This window comes from Tachysurus fulvidraco, chromosome 1 (assembly GCF_022655615.1).
Source record: "Tachysurus fulvidraco isolate hzauxx_2018 chromosome 1, HZAU_PFXX_2.0, whole genome shotgun sequence".
In the NCBI taxonomy this organism is placed as follows: domain Eukaryota; kingdom Metazoa; phylum Chordata; class Actinopteri; order Siluriformes; family Bagridae; genus Tachysurus; species Tachysurus fulvidraco.
The window spans coordinates 5,086,506-5,106,557 of record NC_062518.1 but is presented as its reverse complement, the minus strand read 5'-3'; the positions used below and the strand labels follow the sequence as shown (position 1 = coordinate 5,106,557).

Here is a 20,052-nt window from a genome sequence, read left to right as displayed (position 1 = left end):
ATAATAGTATAATCTGTGGTCAGTTAAATTATATTCATCATTATCATTATTATCATTATCATTATTACTATTTACCAATGTCTGCATTCCTTGTATGTGGTGTGAGGGCAATGTCTGGTGTAACATTAATGTAATCACAATGTAGTTTTTTCCAGCTGTATTATCGAATTATAGGAGCTTTGGCGCCAAACATTTTGTGGTACTGATGGCAGAATGCATGCAGGCATTTTCCTGATGAAGATCAATGATGGCTTTCATTTTTTGGAAAATATTTTTTTTTTCTTTTATGGTTTACAATGGTAGCATCAATCCTTACCCTTTTATGGTTTATTAATATGCTGCAAAGTTTTTTAACAGTATGTAAGCACAAGTAATGATGTTTGTGTATTCTTTCAATACTGGCCTCATTAACACCTTAAGATCACTATATGAAATTAGAATCCATATTGAAATTTACTGAAAATCTGAAAAAAAGAAAAGAAAAGAAAATCCAGTTTATGTTAGTCCACTAGGGGCAATTTAGAGCAATTGGAGCGAAACAAAAAGTATGTAAGAATGTATTTCTTCATTATAATATAATTTTCATTATAATATTTAAAGCTGTGACATTATAATATTTAAAGCTTGTTTCCAGAATAAATAATGTACGGATTTCACAGCAATGAAGGTGAATATTTGTGCAATCAAAGCTATCCGTATAGCGTGAACCTGCACCAGCAATGATATCTGTTATTTGTTGTAGATTCATAAAAAAGTTTTTGCCAGTAAGTTATAAGAACAAAACGGTATCAAATGAATTAGTATATAATTCTGATTCAATTAAAGTTCCAAGTTGTAACATTATAAAATGTGCATAATTGGAACAGATTGCAGTTTTGTGGGTGATATACTGTATATTTAATCCTTTTGTGAATTCAGAATGTAACTTAATTTATCTGCATTTGTCTATTAACTAATTTAAAATTAATTGATGGTGTACTATTGGCCTGCAATTGTTTGTTTATTTATTTATTTTTCCTTTCTGCTTCTACTGGATAAATTAAAAAAATTGTCATTACGTATGTATGAGTTTATACATTAACTCTATTATTAAATACATACAAGCAGAAGAGGTACAAATGGGAAATTGATTAATATTATATATGTATGAAGTAATATATACCATTTAATCGTACTGTGTAGTACAGCTCTATTATTTTAATCCACGTTTTTTGTTAATTATATTCAGAAGGACTGACACCTGCTTGGGATATGGTTTTGTTCATGCACCTGAAGCATGACACAAAAGGTGCGATATAGTAAATTCCAAGTACAAGACTCATAAGCTTAAAGGCGCTTGCGTTTCCTTCAATCGGCCACAAGATGTCGCTTTTTACTCAAGTGTTAATTATTTATTCTGGGGACTCTAAAAATGAAGAGTATATTAATTAATAATAATAATAATAATAATAATAATAATAATAATAATAATAATAATAATAATAATAATAATAATAATAATAATAAACTACTGGACAATCTGTCTTTATTTTCAGAATTACATGTAATGACAAAGTGCACAAAGCAAACAATAATAAAAACATATAATGCCAACTCATAAGGACAAAATAAAAGTACATATGATTAACAGTATTTTCCATGATACGGTCAACAATCCATCACACAACAACCCCATATACAGTCTCAGGCAACCCGTGCCCTCAATTGCCTAGTGCCAGGAAAAAAGAGAACAACAAAAAACAAAAAATGATGTGCTACTGTTATGTTTGGTCTCTGTGTTGCTGCAGAACACAATTTGTATTAATGTACAAAAAAGTGCTTCACACTATAAAATGATATAAAAAAAACTGCACCAGATAAAAAATGCCAATAATCAAATACTAAAAGTCAGGAGAGCAAATAATTTTCAAAATATTACTTTTTTATGCTTATAATCATAGTTTTACAGTTCTACATGACTGAATCCGGTTTATGTAGGATAAAAAACACATGAAATACAATATTGCATGAATATTCAGTGGGGACATACCTGATGTCGGCAAATCTAGTGAAACAAATTAATTTCCTTTATGGAGGCCATGAATAAAAAAAGACAACTGGACAAACAAAGCAATTATCACATGGTTTAACAATGCAGATGGTTGGTAAGATCTGGTTTTAACTATGTTCCATTACGGAAAATTACCAGAGCTTTGTGACTATGATAATGCCTCACAGGGTGAATAATACCAGATTGATCTCACCTGGAAGAGATCAGTGGGAGAGAAGACATTCTGACAAATGGGAGTGTTGCCAATATAACATTACACCATAGTGGCACAGAATAAGAAGCTCCAAGTTTAAAAGGTCATGGCTGGAGAATCGTGCTGCTGCTCAGCAGTGCAGCCAGTCTGTTTTCACCTCTCCAACTTTGACGATCCTAAGGTTCTCATCCATTTTGTGATAGTGGGAGCCTTTGAAAAAGTAGCTATAGCCTGTAGGGCACAAAAACATGAAATTAAGTTGTATCACTAATGCTGGGAGAATACACAATAAAGAAACAAATTCTTTTTTTTATTTTACATGTTATGAAAAAGTGTGTGTTAATTCGGAGGTAGAATAAAAAAAATGCTTGGCAAGTACAAGCTCCAGTGTGCGGCCCAGGCCTGTGTTTAGGTTGTGATTCCTTTGAAATTTAATCACCTAGCTAGTTTACTATACATCATTATGGTTTAGATAGATTAAGGAAAACAAACAAACAAACAGATGATCAACCCACTCAAGTTTCCTCAGTAAAAGGTGAGCAAGTCATAGGTGAACATTTCGTCTATAGGGTATAGTGGTGTGTCCTCACGTTGCATTTCTGTCAAATGTATTATGAGAGTGAGAGAGTATTTTATCTTCCCCTAATTTATGAAAGCATCGACATAACTGCATGTTCATTTGTAAACTTAATCTGTACAGATATCTCTCTGTATCTGTAAATAATGTGAAGATTATGCACTTTAAATTCCAAATTTCCATTTGGGATTAATAACGTATTCTCCTATGTTATACTAAATGGCAGCTTTGTTAAGTAAGTGATTCTGAAGTAGTTTGTCATTTGTTCATGCTAATTTTTATAACTAGTATAACAGCAGATCGCTCCTGAGTTGATGTGTGTAGTGCAGAAGGTGGTGAGATCTGGAAAGAGAAATTAATACTATTGTTTTGCTAGAATCAGTAGCTTTCCTGTTTTTGTTTGGTAAGATGATTATCCTTTGCTAATGATTTGTCCTCTACTGTCATTACTCATTTTGGATTTTTGTACAGATCACAAAATTAGCACTAAATATTTTTTCTGTAAATCAATTTATGAAGCAAAATTTGTTTTTTTTTACTGCAAAATAAAAGTTTAATTCAAATGATTATTCATTTAAGTTCTGCTTTTTTGTGTCCTGGCTAAAAGACTTGAAAAGGCTGATTTATCAAACCAAATCAAATCAAATTTTACTTGCCACATACACATACAGTACATACAGAGCACGACATGCAGTGAAATGCTTTTTACATCTGTCCGGTATTCAAGCATAAAAAGGAATATAATTAAGAATAAAAATAAAACCAAAAGGAGGTAGATAAATAAAAAGTATAAACAATATAAAATATATGTGAAAATGTATGTATATACATAAATGTGTATGGTAGATATTGGCAGTACAAATTAAAATGATTAATTTTTATAGTATAAAGGGACTACTTTATACTTTATGTTTTATTTTAAATACAAATGTATATATATTGGTAAAGGAAATAGGGTACTTGGTAAAAACAGAGGCAGAAATGGCTCATCAAAAGGCATTCACTCTGAAGTTACTAGTAAAAAAAGAGGTGCTGTTGTTTACAGGAAAAGGGGAAAAAATAAACTGGATGTAGAGCTGGTTAGCTACAAACATAGAGGATCGTTTCAGGCACTACACATACTTGCTTATGCAACACTTTTTAGAGAGAGAGAGAGAGAGAGAGAGAGAGAGAGAGAGAGAGAGAGAGAGAGAGAGAGAGAGTGTGTGTGTGTGTGTGTGTGTGTGTGTGTGTGTGTGTGTGTGTGTGTGTGTGTGTGTGTGTGTGTGTGCATGTGTGTGGTGGTTTACTGTAGGTGATGACTGACTGCAGTAAAAGTGTGCTTGTGTGTGTTCACTGTATAAAATGTAACAGATGGAGCAGTGATATAACCGCAAAAAGTCCATGTTGACTTTCTACAAACATGAAAGTGTAACACTTCAGGAATATAACATTTACATATTACACAGTATCTTTATTTATTAATGACATTATATAATAACCACCGGGTTTCTTACCCTGTCCGCTTGTACTGAAGGCAGCATCCAAATCATCAGGAACTCCGTTCCAGGAATCAGCAATAAGTTTGGGAAAGCCAGGATCCATTTTATTCTTGGCCTCGTTGTATCTGTATGGGTATAAAGAAACAAACCAGGAGCTCTTAACATGCTAACAGACAACATAAAAGTGCTGCTAATTATTGTAAGAAACAAATAACAATTGCTTAATCAAGATTTTTACTTAAAATGCTACTGTATGTCATTTACCAGGAATTACTAGACATATAATTTTATCCATCAAGGCCAGATAATAATTTATTCCCTTTTAATGTCTTTAGTAAGGTATAAAACACATTACAGGAAACCAATCAACAGAAGAAAGAGTTACCACTCCAAAATGTGTTCTCTTTCAATAAGAAAACATTCTAAAATGCTTTACTCTTATACCACAGCAATTTAGCAAGTATTATAATTTGAAAGAAAAAAAGGAGTGTTTCATTCTTAATTTGTTTGTATTAATGTTTAATTTTGTTGAACATCTGCTAAACAAGATAGTTCCTGTTATTTCTTAGGTTATAGCATTAAGAGTTGTTTCCTTACTAGTCTATTTTTGTAGATTGATAATTATTAATAACCCTTGATTACTATTATTAATAACCCTTGAAGGTTATTAAAACAACACAATGTCTGCTGGTGTTTTATAAACCACAAAAGCACAAATTATGATCTTCATCAGAAAGCCTACAGATTTACCTCTGACTGCTCTGACCTCCAAAATCACTAAATACTATTAAAAAATAGTGATTGTAATCTATTTAGGTGTAGGTCAACACATAAATGATATATGTGCGTTAACATGACCCTGCTGCTGTGGAAATCTAAACACCTTCTAACCAGTCAGAATGGACAAACGCATACAGCTTTTTTGAGCTTCTTTATTTTGTCCTAAGTGTATGAAAACCTTTGATCTCATCATGTTTCATATATCACTGGTATGATAGTGTGTGTGTTGGTTGAGACGGTACCTCCAGAATTTGTCTCCAGCGAACAGGTAGGTCTTCTTGCTCTTGTGGAAGGCATAGGCTGCATCTATGTGCTGAAGGTCTGATGGAAGGCCCAAGGAGGAGATCTTTTTAGGATAGCCTCTCTCCAAAGTGCTCGCTGAATACACCCACATTTCATCACCTAGGACACACACGCACACACAACTTAGATATGAATGCATACCTAGAGACTGAAAGTGGGTGTCTTTAAGATAAGAGACCAAGATAACCTAAGTTTGTTATTTTGTATTCTTTTTTTTTTCAACAAAATAAATCATCGTCCTTTGCATGTTATGGAAAATCCACTGATGCATGTAAATGTCACCATATTTATAACTATTGTGTTATACTTTTGAAGAGAAACAATTTCATAATTACACAGAAATGTACGGTTAAATGTTACTTTTTAATAAATTTGTCAATTTTAGGTACTGTACCTTTGCATGTACCTTATCGTTTATTGTGGAAATGTAGTGAATACCAAATGGTTATTGAAATATAAATTTCTTCTGTTTGTTTCTACTTAAGTTTCTCTTAATTTTGTATGTATTATAAGAAGAATTTCGCATTTTTAATGACATTTATTTCATTTAATGATGTCCTCTGTGCAACTTTACCTGAAAAGAACACAGACTTCTCCTCTAGTGGGTTCTCATAGGCTGCATCGATCTTCTCAGGAAGCTCACTCCAGAAAGTAGCCACCAACAATGGACCTGATGGTTTTTTTTCTGCATTAGTAGTTCTAAACAGGAACCTAAGAGAGAACATGAGGATTAACCCACGTTAAAATTTTTTGAGTTGTTTAGTCACGTGGGTCTACATATAAATCAAATTGGACTCAGGAAAGGCTGATGCTGGTGGGTAATAGACCACCATCACATATAAAATGGAGAGAAGAGGCAGCCAAAGGCTAGAGAGAAAAGGGGAAAGAGTAGGACTGTGTAAATGTGAGAGAGAGAGAGAGAGAGAGAGAGAGAGAGAGAGAGAGAGAGAGAGAGAGAGAGAGAGAGAGAGAGAGAGAGATAGTGTTGGGGAGGCTGTGTTAGTAGATCTGCTTCCTGGCAACAATGGGGTGATTCATTGGAGCATCTGTTTCTCGTTATGGCAGAGAGTGGAGCCAGCGGGACAGGCCCAAACTGTGCTTTTCCAACATTCAGCCCAGCAACAATACCCACTTCCCCCAGCTCCTTTTCCGCTGACCTATTTTTCAAAGGCCAAATTATTTCAGACCTTGAATAGTAAGATCCGGCCTCTGCATTTCAATAAACAGCAAATCGGTTAAAAGGAATGTTTTAACCATTTAAATACACACTTGCAACCACCCATGCATTGAGGCATTCATTGGAAAGTCTTGTAAACTCCTGATTCCGTTCAATGAGTTTACTAAACCTTACTTAATGTTTGTATCCTTTTGGATTTTCCACTTGATTTTACCATACAGATCAGTGACAATAAGTGACCTCAGGTCAACAACAAACTGCTAGAAAAGAACCATATTGAAGAACAACCACATACTAATGTGGTGAGTATAAACCATGCCGTTGCTGCCAAAATGTTTCACATTACATAAGTACTCTCCACTTAGTGGTCATCAGCACCAGATCAGTCAGGGCGGCATGAAAGTCATCACCTCTCAAGCCCTGTCTCAATACCAGCAGTAGGTCCTTCTTATAGCTCCAATGTCTTACAACTTGTTTTGATGTGCCATATCATTATCATTGCATATACAACATTTGAAAATGTTTCAGTATTTTCCAGACATTCAGGACAAAGTCTCCGCCCTACCTGTCCACAGACCAATGTACATCTGACCTGGTTCCTGACCTCAGCCAACCAAGATCACATATATTTATCCCCCACTGACACATTACAACCTTCCACTTGAGCACTTAGGTAACCATCTTTATTTGAAAAGGAGACATTACATTTACATCAAACCTGATTTATAAAGTTCTAGTATTCAGGAAGCAATCACATTAAAAAATGTCACTTAGTAGTTGCAGCATATGGATTGGTGAATATCCCTGCTATTTTCCAGGTCCAGAAAAGCTGGCCTCGAATATACTGGACAGAATTCTTTCATTACATGCATTAAGAACATACATCAATATTTTTATATCAATGTCTAATTAGTCTTGTGCACTCTAGGAAACTAGAGTCTATTCATGAGCCCCATGTGTCTTGTGAACCTTTTGATTACTATGCTAGAAGTTACACAACAATTTAGAGAGAACTGAAAGATTTTACCAATTAATTTTTTTTTTAATCTGAATTTTATTCTGAATTTTACTTCCACAGCTGTTCCTATAATTTTTTAAAAAAAGAAATATGTTTATACCATACGAAATACCACCCAGGCAGACCACCCACACATTCAACACTGCTTTTTCCTCCCAAACACCTTGCTTTTCATTGTGGATGCCTCAGATATCATTAGATATTATCGATGCTGAGGATCTCTATCCAAAAAAAATCTCACTGAATTTTTTCAAAGGAAATATGTTTCAATGAATAAAACTATGACTTTGTTATCCAGGAACTGGTGGCCATTAAACTGGGATGGGGAAGTGATATCACTAGTTATAGTTATCTAGTGTAGACCATACACATCAGCTAAATGAGGCACATTTTGCCAAGAAATATGGTATTCTATCAAAAGTATGAAGATCATGAAAAAGCTAGAAGTCTTAATCAGTCTCAGGTCTGAAGGTGTGTCAAGAGACTAAATATACCCATAATATCTACTGTGATATAACTCTGCTGTAATATGCTACCATATAAAAGCAAACATGCAGGGGAGGAGACTCAGAGTTGCACAGAAGTAACAAGAATTCTGACAGACAGCAGCGTCCAAACCAGGGGAGTTTCTGTCTAGGAGAGCTACAGTGAATCATAATCTGGATGGGAGAACAATGCTGGTTCCCAGGTTAAGACGTCTTGGTCCCAGTACTTAATGAAGTAAACTATTAGAACATTTCATGCTTGATGCACAGATCACCAAGCTCCTTACCCAACAATGCCGTGTCAGCTCCCAGAAAAAGCTCTTTGGTGGAGAGGTGAAGTTTGAACTCCTACACACACACACACACACCTATTTACTCTTATATAGACACATGTTGAAACTGAATACACCTCTATTAAATGGTCTTAAACACAAATAGGTTTTTTCAGAGGAAATTCTCAACAAACCTCAGCAAACTACAAATTTATATATACATCACTTAGATGTGTTTCTATCACGTCACAGACTGCTTATACCTCTAAACACATTTGGAAGAGGAGCTGAGGTAATGGAATGGCTAGACACCACTCCCTTTAAGCAGTGAGTTAACAGCTGCTTTTGAAAACATACCTGTCAGCATTCCCTTCTTATAGTCCAGCAGGCTCCAACAGGAAAGCAAAAGAGGATTAGAGGAAAACTGCCTAAAGGTCCACTGACTCACAAAAAAAAAAAAAAAAAAAAAACACCTCAGCTAATATAAAAAAATATCAAAATATAAAAGATGAACTATACATTTCCATTGCAGCTGAACAAAAATAATAGAGAACATTAGCCTTGGATAAGCGTTTCACCATATCTGCCTCTGTCTGTATGCCAAATAGCTTAAACAGCTGTAGAAATTGACGCAGTTGTGTGAATATCTCAGGGCTAATGTCATCTTTCCTTAAGAAATATGAGCCTCTTTATTCGTTGCTGACTCTTAGTTTAGTACGTTATAAAATGTATATTTTATCACACTGATAATTCCAATACCTTATTGTGATTTGTGTAACCAGCTACAATCAGGCATTTACATGAATAATTTCCTTTCCAACAGGACCATGAAGTCTATATTTCATTTAAGAACTACATTCACATTTTTGACAAATTAAAATCATATCTGTTGCAAACTTCTACTGAAATGAAGCCCATGTGAGGCACAAATGACTCTCTGAAGTACAGCTGGTGTTTATACTACCGAGTCCAAAAAATAACAGCCGTATGCTGTAACTAATCCTGAACTGATCCTAATCTAATCAAAACACACAGAAAATCTACCAACAACAAACACGAGATTATCACTAAAGTAAATCAAGAGAAAACAAACACTGACAGGAACAGTAGAGCAAAAACATCTAGCTCCATTATGAATTTTTTATAGTTATATACTTCTTTGCCTCTCTGTAAAATATAAATACCGGCTGCGTACATATGTAAAATTCAATCATTCAATCACAGACAGGAGGCTTCATAGCTGGTCATGATAAGTGTCCAACATGACTGAGTCAACCTACACACACTGTATTTATAACCAGCATATTAGCTGATCTGTTTAAGTTAAAAGACAACATGTCACAAGCTATGTGGGGCAAGATCATTGACACCAGATCATCACACTCATATGTGGGGCCTTCCCCTAACAGCATATAGTTATAAGGACACAATTCTTTCATGTGTGTTTGTATGCTGTAGCATTAAGATTGAATTTCACCGGAACTAAAGTGACTGTTCCAATGCCTCTGTGCACAACACAACATCCATGAAGATTTGGTTTAAAGTTAAAATAGAAAACCCAAGTGACCAGAGCACTGACCTAAACCCCTCTGAGCACCTCTGAGACAAACTGGAACAATGACAGCACTCCAGGCTTCCTCACTTGACATCACTGCCTGACCTCAATGATAATCTTGTGACTGAATAAGCAAAAAATTCCACAGCCACAGTCCAAACCCGAGCAGAAAGCCTTCCTCAGAAGAGAGTTTTGAAATGGTGATATGATGGCATCAGTGGTATGGATGTGATGGTCAGTGATAACATACTTACATACTGTTGGCCATGTGGCGTATTTTAGCTCAACGTTGTTATGTGTAATTATAATTATAAACAATATTTTATGTTTGTTAATGCTAACATAATCTTAATAGTCAGATGCAAGCTCAAACAATTTTCTCTTTATTTCAAACATTGTAGTTGCAACAATCTTTGGAACTGTGATGCTGATACTGAGTTGCAGCAGAAATTCTGATAATTCATGGAATAAGTTATTTTATTCCAATTTGAATATTTATTTTTGACCTTCACCGTCAGATACTTTCTCAGAATTTAAAGGTAAAATTTAGCCGTGACCAGAATTATCAGACAGCTGGACTGATTTTCAAACTCATTTAACTAATGCATGAAGAAAGACGTCTGTTTAAGTAAAAATCAGCCCCCGTGAACAGATGTCTGATCAATGCTTTAACTCCACGGATAATTCTCAGGATTCAATACTGGTCTATGCACTATTTCTTCATTCGTTCCTCACTACTAGTGCTTACAAGAAATCTGAATACAGCCTTCTGTGTGTGTGTGGTCCCTTGATTATCACTGCTTACCACAGAGCAGTAAGGATTTAATTTGTATTAAAGATATGTCTGTGTTCCGAGCTCCAACAGCTCCCTCTCCAGAGGTCCAAATCTGAAACCACTTTATTTACATGAGTGGTGTGTGTGTGTGTGTGTGTGTGTGTGTGTACAAACCAACAACTTCAATGAGTTTTTTTTTTTTCCTTAAGACTGTATTATTTGGGTTAGATGATCCCATTAGATCCAGTCCCCAACAGAGGACATCTGGAGTTTACGGATGTGTGTGTGTGTGTGTGTGTGTGTGTGTGTGTGTGTGTGTGTGTGTATGTGTGTGACACTGAGTAAACCCCATGGTGACACACACACACACACACACACACACACACACACACACACACACACACACACACACACACACACACACACACACTAATTTCTGGTTTTCATGAATGATTTAGTTTAATGATTAGAGTTTAGTTCATCTACTAGAGTGTCTACTGCAAAAAGCAATAGACGGACATGCATATACATGAGCAAACATGACTGAAACTCTGCGATGGAATGCTTTATCTGAGGTTTATTTAACGTGACTATAACAAAACAGTATAGTCAGCAGAACTACCTGAAGTTCGTTGAAGCATGCGTTTGTTTGTAGTGTTAAAAGATTTTGCTTTGGCATTCGTAGATATTTTGTGGTTACTGCTCACAATCTAGCCACACACTTACTCACTCACAGAAATGTAAAGACACACACTAACAGAAATATACAGATGCACACTCTCAGCTGAGACACATACAAGCTTATACACAAGCACTTACTGCACTAACCTAAGAATTTCTAGTCTAGTAATATAATTAAATATTTACACTGCAGCTATAGATGCAGCATGAATTCTGTATAGCTCTTTCAGTAAAATGAACAGAATTTGTTGAGATTGTAGTAACGTAATTCTAATATTTCTTTAAACATTTTTTTACGGAACATACACTACATTTGAATATTCAGCCATTTTACACAATTTCTGTGTATTGTTTTTTAAACCACATAAAGATTACCTGACCAAGCCATCATATTAAAACAATGTCTACAAACTATAGACATTGTGTAGTGTAATATTTTTACTCTAACCCTAAAGACAGCATATCTTAGAACATGGCTTCTTAATCTTTAACTGCACAATACACTTAAGAATCCCCTGAATAGAATTAATTCATTTCAAGATTATTTAAATGCCATCAATAACAATGAGATTTTACCGATTTATGATTCACAGAGCTTTGTGTTCTCTAGCTTTCTACCAACAACATGGAAAATCTGATAAACATAGGCCACTTAGATTTATTGGGGTTTGAATTAAAAGGACCAGACAAATCTGCAAACCCATCATTTTAACTTAATAAATAAAAGGAATAACTTTGATTTTGCTAGGTTGTGATTTCCCCTCCAAAATCACAAACCCGCTGTGGTTTTCTTTATATATCACATTTTGAGACCCACATTCTAAAATAGGCCATCCAGAAGAAACCTTTATTATTGCCACACATTACATTACTTCACATTTATCCAAGCTTTTTTTTGGAGGTTGCGGTCAGAGAACAGGGTCAGCCAAGGGACAGCACCCTAGGAGCATAGAGGGTTAGGGGTCTTCCTCAGGGGCCCAGCAGTGGCAGCTTGGTGGTGCTGGGTCTTAAAGCCATGATGGTCTGTTCACAAACCCAGAGCCTTAACCCCTTGAGATACCTGTGCCGCACTTTTTGCATAACCCAACTTGTTAGAAAGATCTAGAGCACAGAGTCAGCCATGTTATGGCAGCCCTAGAGCAGAGAGGGTTAAGAACCTTGCTCAGGGGCCCAACAGCAGCAGTTCTGGTGCTTCCAATTCCGTAGAACTATACTTAACAATCATCCAGTAGGAAATGCAGGCATGGTCACTTTTAATTTACTTTCATATTATACTTGGTTGAAAGGTTTCCTTGTAGTCAGAGATGACATAATAATACTTCAAACTGCAACTGTTAATTTGCAAATAAGATAATCCTGATCCTTAATCAAACACTGTGCCACAGAAAAAACAGACAACATCACAGTTACCTGTCTGTGAAGAAGAAAGTCTCCCCTCTGAACTGTGCTATAGCATCGAATATGATGTTCTCACTGCAGATATCCATAGGAGTGACTGGACCCTGAGTGGGAGGAAGTGGCTTTCCTGTTGGTGCACCTGTGTGTGAGAGAAATAGTGCTTCATCATTCTGATCCTTATACATCGGTTTAAAACATAGCAGGATATGATGTTACAGGAAAATATTCAGTGATGGATGGTGTGATGTGGTGTTATTTACTCATTAAATAAGGACATGCCATAGATTTTACATGGCTTATTTATAGAAGTATCTAATGTTGTAGAACACCAGCCTTTAAACTTAAAATAAAAATTTATATAAACACTTTCTTAGAGAAATAACATTTGAATAATTACATGTTGTAATTAAATCTATGTACAAGTTTCAGTGTGACTGGTTACTACATAAATTAGAAAGAGCTCATTACCATGAACCTACTTGTATGATTTAAAATAAATTCAACACTATAGTCAGAACTGCTAACGTAGACTTTGTGACCAATCATGCTGTATATGAGGATTCAAGAACACTGTCGAACATGTTGTCAGAATTCTAGCATCATTATTAAATGTATTTTAGCTGACTCTTTTATTATTACCATAGAGCTCCTGAATTCCTCTGATGTCATCATTAGAGAGCCTGAAGTGTTTAGTGTAGGTGTAGATGGGAGCCATGAGTGCTCCAGGGTCCTGAGAGTGCTCCAGGCCCAGGGCATGGCCAAACTCATGAGCTGCCACCAGGAACAGACTGTAGCCTGGTGGATAATGAACAAAGACTTGGTCAACACACATGAGTGTCGTCTAATACTGAAAATCCTAAACTAGTGTTCAATAGCAACATGCCATATCGTTAGTCAAGGAATGGTAGAATTGTGCATATACAATATGGTCAATTTTTTACGTTTACAGTATATTGAACAGATCCAATGATTGATCACCTTGGTCTGGACAAAAGCCCCATTTGCGGTCTTCATCAAAACTCTTGGTGGAACTACACCACATCTTTCCATCATTACGTCCAGAGGTGGTACATGCGTCATATGATTTGCCCAGGAAAATAAAGGGAAACACACAGGGAGCTCCCTCAGAATTCCCACCAATTGTAGACAGGGCTGCATGGACAAGGAGAGCACAAATCATTTTCAAGAAAGGATATAAAACAGAACTCTCTCTCAAGCTATGCTTTTATCTTTTGCAAGAGATTCTGGTACATTTTGTCAATGAACCAATAGCTACTGAAAGATGACCAAACATGGCTCAGCTCACCACCAACTGCTTCTTAAATACATTTTAAAAATGGGATACAAAAGCATCCTCCAGTTCAATGGCTGATTTATTGCTGAAAAAAAAAAACTCACTGGTCCATAGTTTGTTTTGCCCATGAAAACTGGTGCATTGACATATAAACTGCATGTTTAGAGATATGGATAGCTAATCAGTGTACAACCTTTGAGATCCCAAACAGGTGACCAGGGAAGTGTAATACCTGTCTATATGTCTGTGGCGTGAATAAGGCTAGAGAAGCAGAAACAACTGTGAATAGTTACTGCAGGAACTAATAACAACAGAGAAAATGATCTGGAGTTAAATAAAAAAAAAATGCAAATCTGTTTAAACATTCCTCTTAGAAGTAAACAAAATTAATGCAATATGTACTTACTCCCTGAACCACCTGGTACTTTTTAATCCAGTTGAAACCAAGTCCAGAATAATTTCACTTTCATTACAAAAGATATCCAGATCTTTTTTTTTATTTTTTTTTATAATTTTGTTAAATCAAATGTGTTTAAACTTTCCAGAAGTTCTTTAATGATACTATTCTCTGTAAGAGTAACTAAATGTTTATTAAATAAAAAAAAAGAAAAGTGATGTAGCTCTTACATTTTTCAAACCGCATTCTCAACTTATTGAAAAATTAATACCTTTAAATCCCATATTTTTTTCAAAACCTTGTTTAAAGTTAAACCATCCTCTTGTCTGTAAAATGCAGACATCAAAACACATTTCTAATGCTAATTTTTATTATGTATTCTGCTTATATATTTAGTATATTACTTACTTTCTCCCTGCTCTATATTAATGGTAGTTAAAATGGCTACAGGTTTGGTGATAACAATGAACACTAGCTTCTTTAAAATATAGACAATACTTTTTGCACAAAATATATGTTCATAATGCTATAAGAGTGCAAAGCAACATGCAAATGAGACTCACATTCCACACTATGGAGGCTATTTCACAGTACAGCTGGCAATAAATAATTTTTATAGCAGTGTTTTAGCATCCAGTGGGAGATTCATGGTGTCATTTTAAAGACTAAGATATCTCAGTGGTAGTTAAAGGGAAAAAAAAATCTTAGGTCAAAAAAAAAAAAAAAACAGGTTGTAAATATAAAAGAATCTGACAGAGGTGTTTTTAACATCAGCAAAATACCAAATGCTTTGAACGTTAGTACAGCAGTGTTATTAGAGAAGTGAAATTCCAAAACCCGGTGACTGGAGAGGCTTTTATTTTTCCCTCTAATGCTTAGATTTTATTTTAAATGATTGGCTTTATGCAGCCCAAGGCTTCTTTTGCTATTTTAGCCAGAGGTTATACAGTATGAACACACACCAACCCTGGCACAGAAACACACAGGGATACATTCCCAAAGAATTAGATCCAGATGAAGAAGGCTGCTCTAGTGGCTTTAGCCAGTTCTTTGACACAATGGAAAAAAAAAAAAACACTGCCAGCCCACAGCAATTAAAAAAAAAAAAAATTCCAAAAAAACAAAACAAAAAAACAGATGAATGACTTGAATGGCTTTTATTGCCTTCTAGGAGATTAACAGGAATAATGGAAACTACAACTGGTTCTATCTTACTTAGAAGATGGTTAAGGAGTATAGAAAAATAAATATGGTGAAATAGGTAATAGATACCCATGTATTGTTCATAAGGATAAGAAATATAAACAAAATAGTTTGCTAAACAATTCGTATTGTGCTCATGTGAAAAAGCCTTAGCCAAAATGACTGCTTATTCAGCTAAAATTGAAGATTGCATAATAATATAAAACTGATTTGTTTACTGTGTTAGGAAAATTAAATTATACCAATAACTATGAACCACATTGAACTTTTCTGCACATACAGAACTTTAACTGAAGTGGCTCAGAGACACCAAATTGCTTTGTTGTTTTTGGCTGGAATATGACCTCAGTGGACACATTTTTCCTATTCAGTGTAAAGCACTTTTTTCAGTACTGTCTGTTCATGTAGCTAAATTAGCCTGACTCTCTGAGCATGACTCTCCAAATGACTCTGTGCCAACTGTGTGAATATGCAACCACAGCAAATATAAAAATCTTTGTAATATCCTCAGAAAATTAAGCTTTAATCTGTCATATTTTTTTCACTTTTATAAGACTATATTTTAAATTCTAGTCTTTTAACATCTCAAAATACTGCTACACTGTACATTATATTTGCAATAATTGTCTATAAATCCGAATATGGTCTCGTTCCAAAAGGTATACTCTATTCATGAGGTTTATAATTTGATTTTTCCAGTGTTTTGTGACTCATAAACATATTGCAGAAATCCAGTTACTAATAAAATCTGTGATATGTTGGCAAAGAAAAATAAAAAATAATGATCTACCAGTTTCGGGGCAGAATCCATAGGTCTTGTCCTGGTCATAGTTCTCAGTAGTGGCACACCAACGGTATCCATCGTCTCTACCTGAGGTGGTGCAGCTGTCATACTTCTCTCCTTGGAACGTGAATGGGAATTTACATGGTGCTCCATCTCCATTTCCCCCCAGTGTGAGAAGCACTGTGAAATGTGAAGGACACTCTCAGCAAAACGGTCCTTTACGATATAAAGTAATGAGACATTTTAAGATATTTAGTCAGATTTGGTCTATCAGATTTTCATCATGGATTTCCCAATAGGTTGTAACATTTGTTGGATGGTGTAAAATACATTACAATAGCATCTGCAACAATGTATTATTACAAATGTATTTATTATATACTTGTGTAGTGAATTTCATTGCTTCACGTATCAACTTGTCAGCAAGTTTGTGTCAATCATAATACAGCTGTCTAAAGCAAATGAGAGAAATGGTCTTGTATAAGGACCCACCCATGACAGCTTGGTGATGCAGGGATTCAAACTCTCAACTGACTGACTGAGATAGGGGCTTAGGGGATAGGGTTTCATGGTCTCACTTATTCTATGTAAATAATACAAAATGACAATAGAATTTTTGGAAAATCTGAAAGTAGCATGAACACGATCAACTAAGTAGTACTCACATTCGTGTGGACAGAATCCGTACTTTCCATCTTTGTCAAAGTCATAGGTTGTCGAACACCAGAGGAAGCCATCATCACGTCCTTGATTTGTGCAGCTATTGTATAGTTTACCCATGAAGAGGAATGGAAACTTACAGAACTCCCCCTCTGCATTGCCAAATTTCACCTTTACAACTAGAAAGACAGTAAGAGAAAATGTAGTTTTGTTTGTGTATTCGTTTGTGAGAAAGACCTTTGTTTTTTTTAAATGATTTGAAAATACCTTGCCCATCTCCCAAAGTCCAATGCTCATCATCATCAAAGTGGGAATCTCCACCAATTCCAGGACCAGGAGCAAATGCATGGGCCAGGAGACCATCCTTACCATCAAATGGATAACCATCACCATGCTCTAAAAATCAAACCAATGTTGAGTCAGCACATATGTCTACAACATATGTGAAAAATCTGTAACAACATGCTGGGATTCATTAACATGGTTGTCTGTGGGATTTGGTTGCTATGTCCTGTTTTCTGTGGGTTCATTTGCAGGATACACATACAGCCACCGGATACGAAAAAATCTCAGCTGGTCAAAAATAAGTGGGGTTTTAGACAGGAGTAATTTTGTTGAACAATTCATATGTCAGCATAAGCTACAATTTCCAGTAAACTGAGCTGTGCTTTTAATTATACAGTGAAAACCCAAAGGCAAAGTTGAACCAAACCACAGCTTGTGCAGAGAGTTACTGCAGTTACAGTATACAGTATCTACTCATATAAAAAAACTGTTGCTGTCATTTTCAAAGACACCAGACTGGTTTTAGATATACCATTGCGCCCAAAGTTGATCATGATATCAGCATCTCCACTCATGATGCGTGTGAATTTAAGAGGCGTAACATCACTCCAGACTTTAAAAGCACGGAAGAATGCATCATCAATTGTCTCCTCATCCATATCAGGGCTGTGACCCAAGATCCTAAAAAGAAGAGATGTGGTTAAACCTCCATACTCAAGAGAAAAGTCTCTTTTACACTAGCACTAATGTAGACATACTTGTGGTTATGACTCATTTATTGCTCAACTATAAGAGTATCCTCTAGTTATTTTATCAAAACACTCTCTTTTCTGTCTTTGATTTATTCTGCTAATGATGCAAACACCATTGATCCGGTCAGCTATAACCCCAAAAGGCTGTGTTAGGACATTGTTGAAACATCGCTAATGCTGTTGTTTCTTTCCAGCTGGTTCTTTGTGGCTTGTAGGGACACCAAATATGGCTTTTGTTAAATATATATTTTTCAGTTAGAATTCAGTGGACTGAACATCATTTACCAGAACAAAATGTTTCAGTAGTCTGACTTTGCTATCTCAAAAAACAAACAGCAGGAGGTTAAGCAATGCCTTGGCTTGGCAGACTCTCTCTCAATCTCTCTCTCTCTCTCTCTCTCTCTCTCTCTCTCTCTCTCTCTCTCTCTCTCTCTCTCTCTCTCTCTCTCTCTCTCTCTCCCCCTCACACACACACAAACAGACCTGTATGTAATTTCATTATTTTGCCACTTAGGCTTTGACGGGAAGAAGTTGTAATTGGCCACATCTGGGACACCACAGCGCGGTTTCTTCATAATCTCAACTGTATTCTGGTCAATCTCTCCTGTCTCTGGAAGAGCAAAGAACTTCTGCATCTTTTTCAGTGTGTCCTTCAGAACCATCAAGTTACAGCGGTCTTGTGGACATCCATAGAACTTATTCAAATAATGCTTTAAATATACAGATAAATAAGGAAAGAGGGAGAAGGGGGGTGGGGAGGAGAAAAAAAAAGAACAGATATGAGTTTACAGAAGTTAACCTCTGTTACTACATTCCAAAAGATCTCCAGCCACATAAAAAAGAAACAGAAAAAAGACAAACAAATTCATTATGAGTTAAGAAAACTTTAAAAAACAAAACATAAGTGTATACATGCTTTATAAACAACAGATTTAATGTGTTACAATAACTAATACAATTATTCTTTCTAAAACAATAACTTTTGGATTTTGGGGATTTTTTTTTTTTTTTTTTTTGGGGTGTGCCAAGAAAAAAAAGAATGCCATTTAAAACATGCCTGAAAAAAACCCCCCAAAAAACATCAAGAACATTAACTCCATATTTACTCCATGCTACAAATTAATATCATGATGTGTTTACCTGTAAAACCTGTGACACATGGATTGTCATGACATACTTACCAGCGCTACTTCTTTGTCTGTCCGAGATACAGTATCATCGTTTGGGAACTTAATGATAGGCGAAGGCGCTGCAAAAGTTCCTAAAGAAGCCAAAACCTGAACCAGGAGAGCTCGAAGGACTAAATGCCTCCGACTGAAAAGTGTAAAGAAACTCATTTTAGAGAAGGAGCTCGGTCACGGACGGCAGTAACAGTTTGGTACCGTGCGCTCTTGAGGCACCAGTGTGTGTGTGTGTGTGTGTGTGTGTGTGTGTGTGTGTGTGTGTGTGTGTGTGTGTGTGTGTGTGTGTGTGTGTGTGTGTGTTTTCCGATCGTTTCCAGCACAAATGCGGACCCGTGGACGACGCTGCCTCGAACGTGCGCACACTGTTCCAGCGCCGCTTGATTCCCGGTGGCGCTAGAAGGGTGAAATTGGAGCCATTGAAGCGCGCGTGCGTGCGTGTGCAAACCAGATGTGCAAGAGCAGAAAACACCAAGGATATAGTCTTGATGCGACTCCTGATCCAGACAGTCACGTGATCCACGAATTTTACACTTACACTTAAAACATAAAATAAAGTATAATATATAATATATTAATAATATATAATATACAATAATATTTATTTATTCATTCATTTATTATAGTCAATTACCTCCTGTGACTAAATTGATTTTTGATAATAAGGCACATGGACATAGACTAATAGGACTAAGTGATTTTTAAATGACTTCTAATATACCTACATGTACATAAGACGAATGTACCACTT

At 35.8% G+C, this 20,052-nt stretch overlaps 1 protein-coding gene across 1 annotated transcript; it reads right to left on the bottom strand.

The window, feature by feature from the left end:
* Window positions 1-1,508: 1,508 nt before the first annotated feature.
* On the bottom strand, window positions 1,509-19,721 carry mmp2 (matrix metallopeptidase 2). Its single transcript, XM_027137093.2, has 13 exons — window positions 19,302-19,721; window positions 18,604-18,830; window positions 17,901-18,049; window positions 17,351-17,479; window positions 17,089-17,262; window positions 16,430-16,603; window positions 13,724-13,897; window positions 13,385-13,540; window positions 12,758-12,884; window positions 5,959-6,095; window positions 5,324-5,483; window positions 4,317-4,426; window positions 1,509-2,474 (listed from the first exon to the last, which is right to left on the bottom strand). The coding sequence occupies exons 1-13, from the start codon at window positions 19,455-19,457 to the stop codon at window positions 2,374-2,376; spliced, it is 1,974 nt and encodes a 657-aa protein (XP_026992894.1). The 5' UTR covers window positions 19,458-19,721; the 3' UTR covers window positions 1,509-2,373.
* Window positions 19,722-20,052: the final 331 nt, after the last annotated feature.

What these genes read in the sequence shown, in the direction of transcription:
- mmp2 (XM_027137093.2), bottom strand. Translation starts at nt 19,457, where the DNA reads ATGAGTTTCTTTACACTTTTCAGTCGGAGGCATTTAGTCCTTCGAGCT. An exon ending in GACTTTGGGAGATGGGCAAG is followed by an intron (nt 17,263 to 17,350) that starts GTATTTTCAAAT and finishes CTGTCTTTCTAG; the next exon opens with TTGTAAAGGTGAAATTTGGC. An exon ending in GCTGGAGACAAATTCTGGAG is followed by an intron (nt 4,427 to 5,323) that starts GTACCGTCTCAA and finishes ATACCCATACAG; the next exon opens with ATACAACGAGGCCAAGAATA.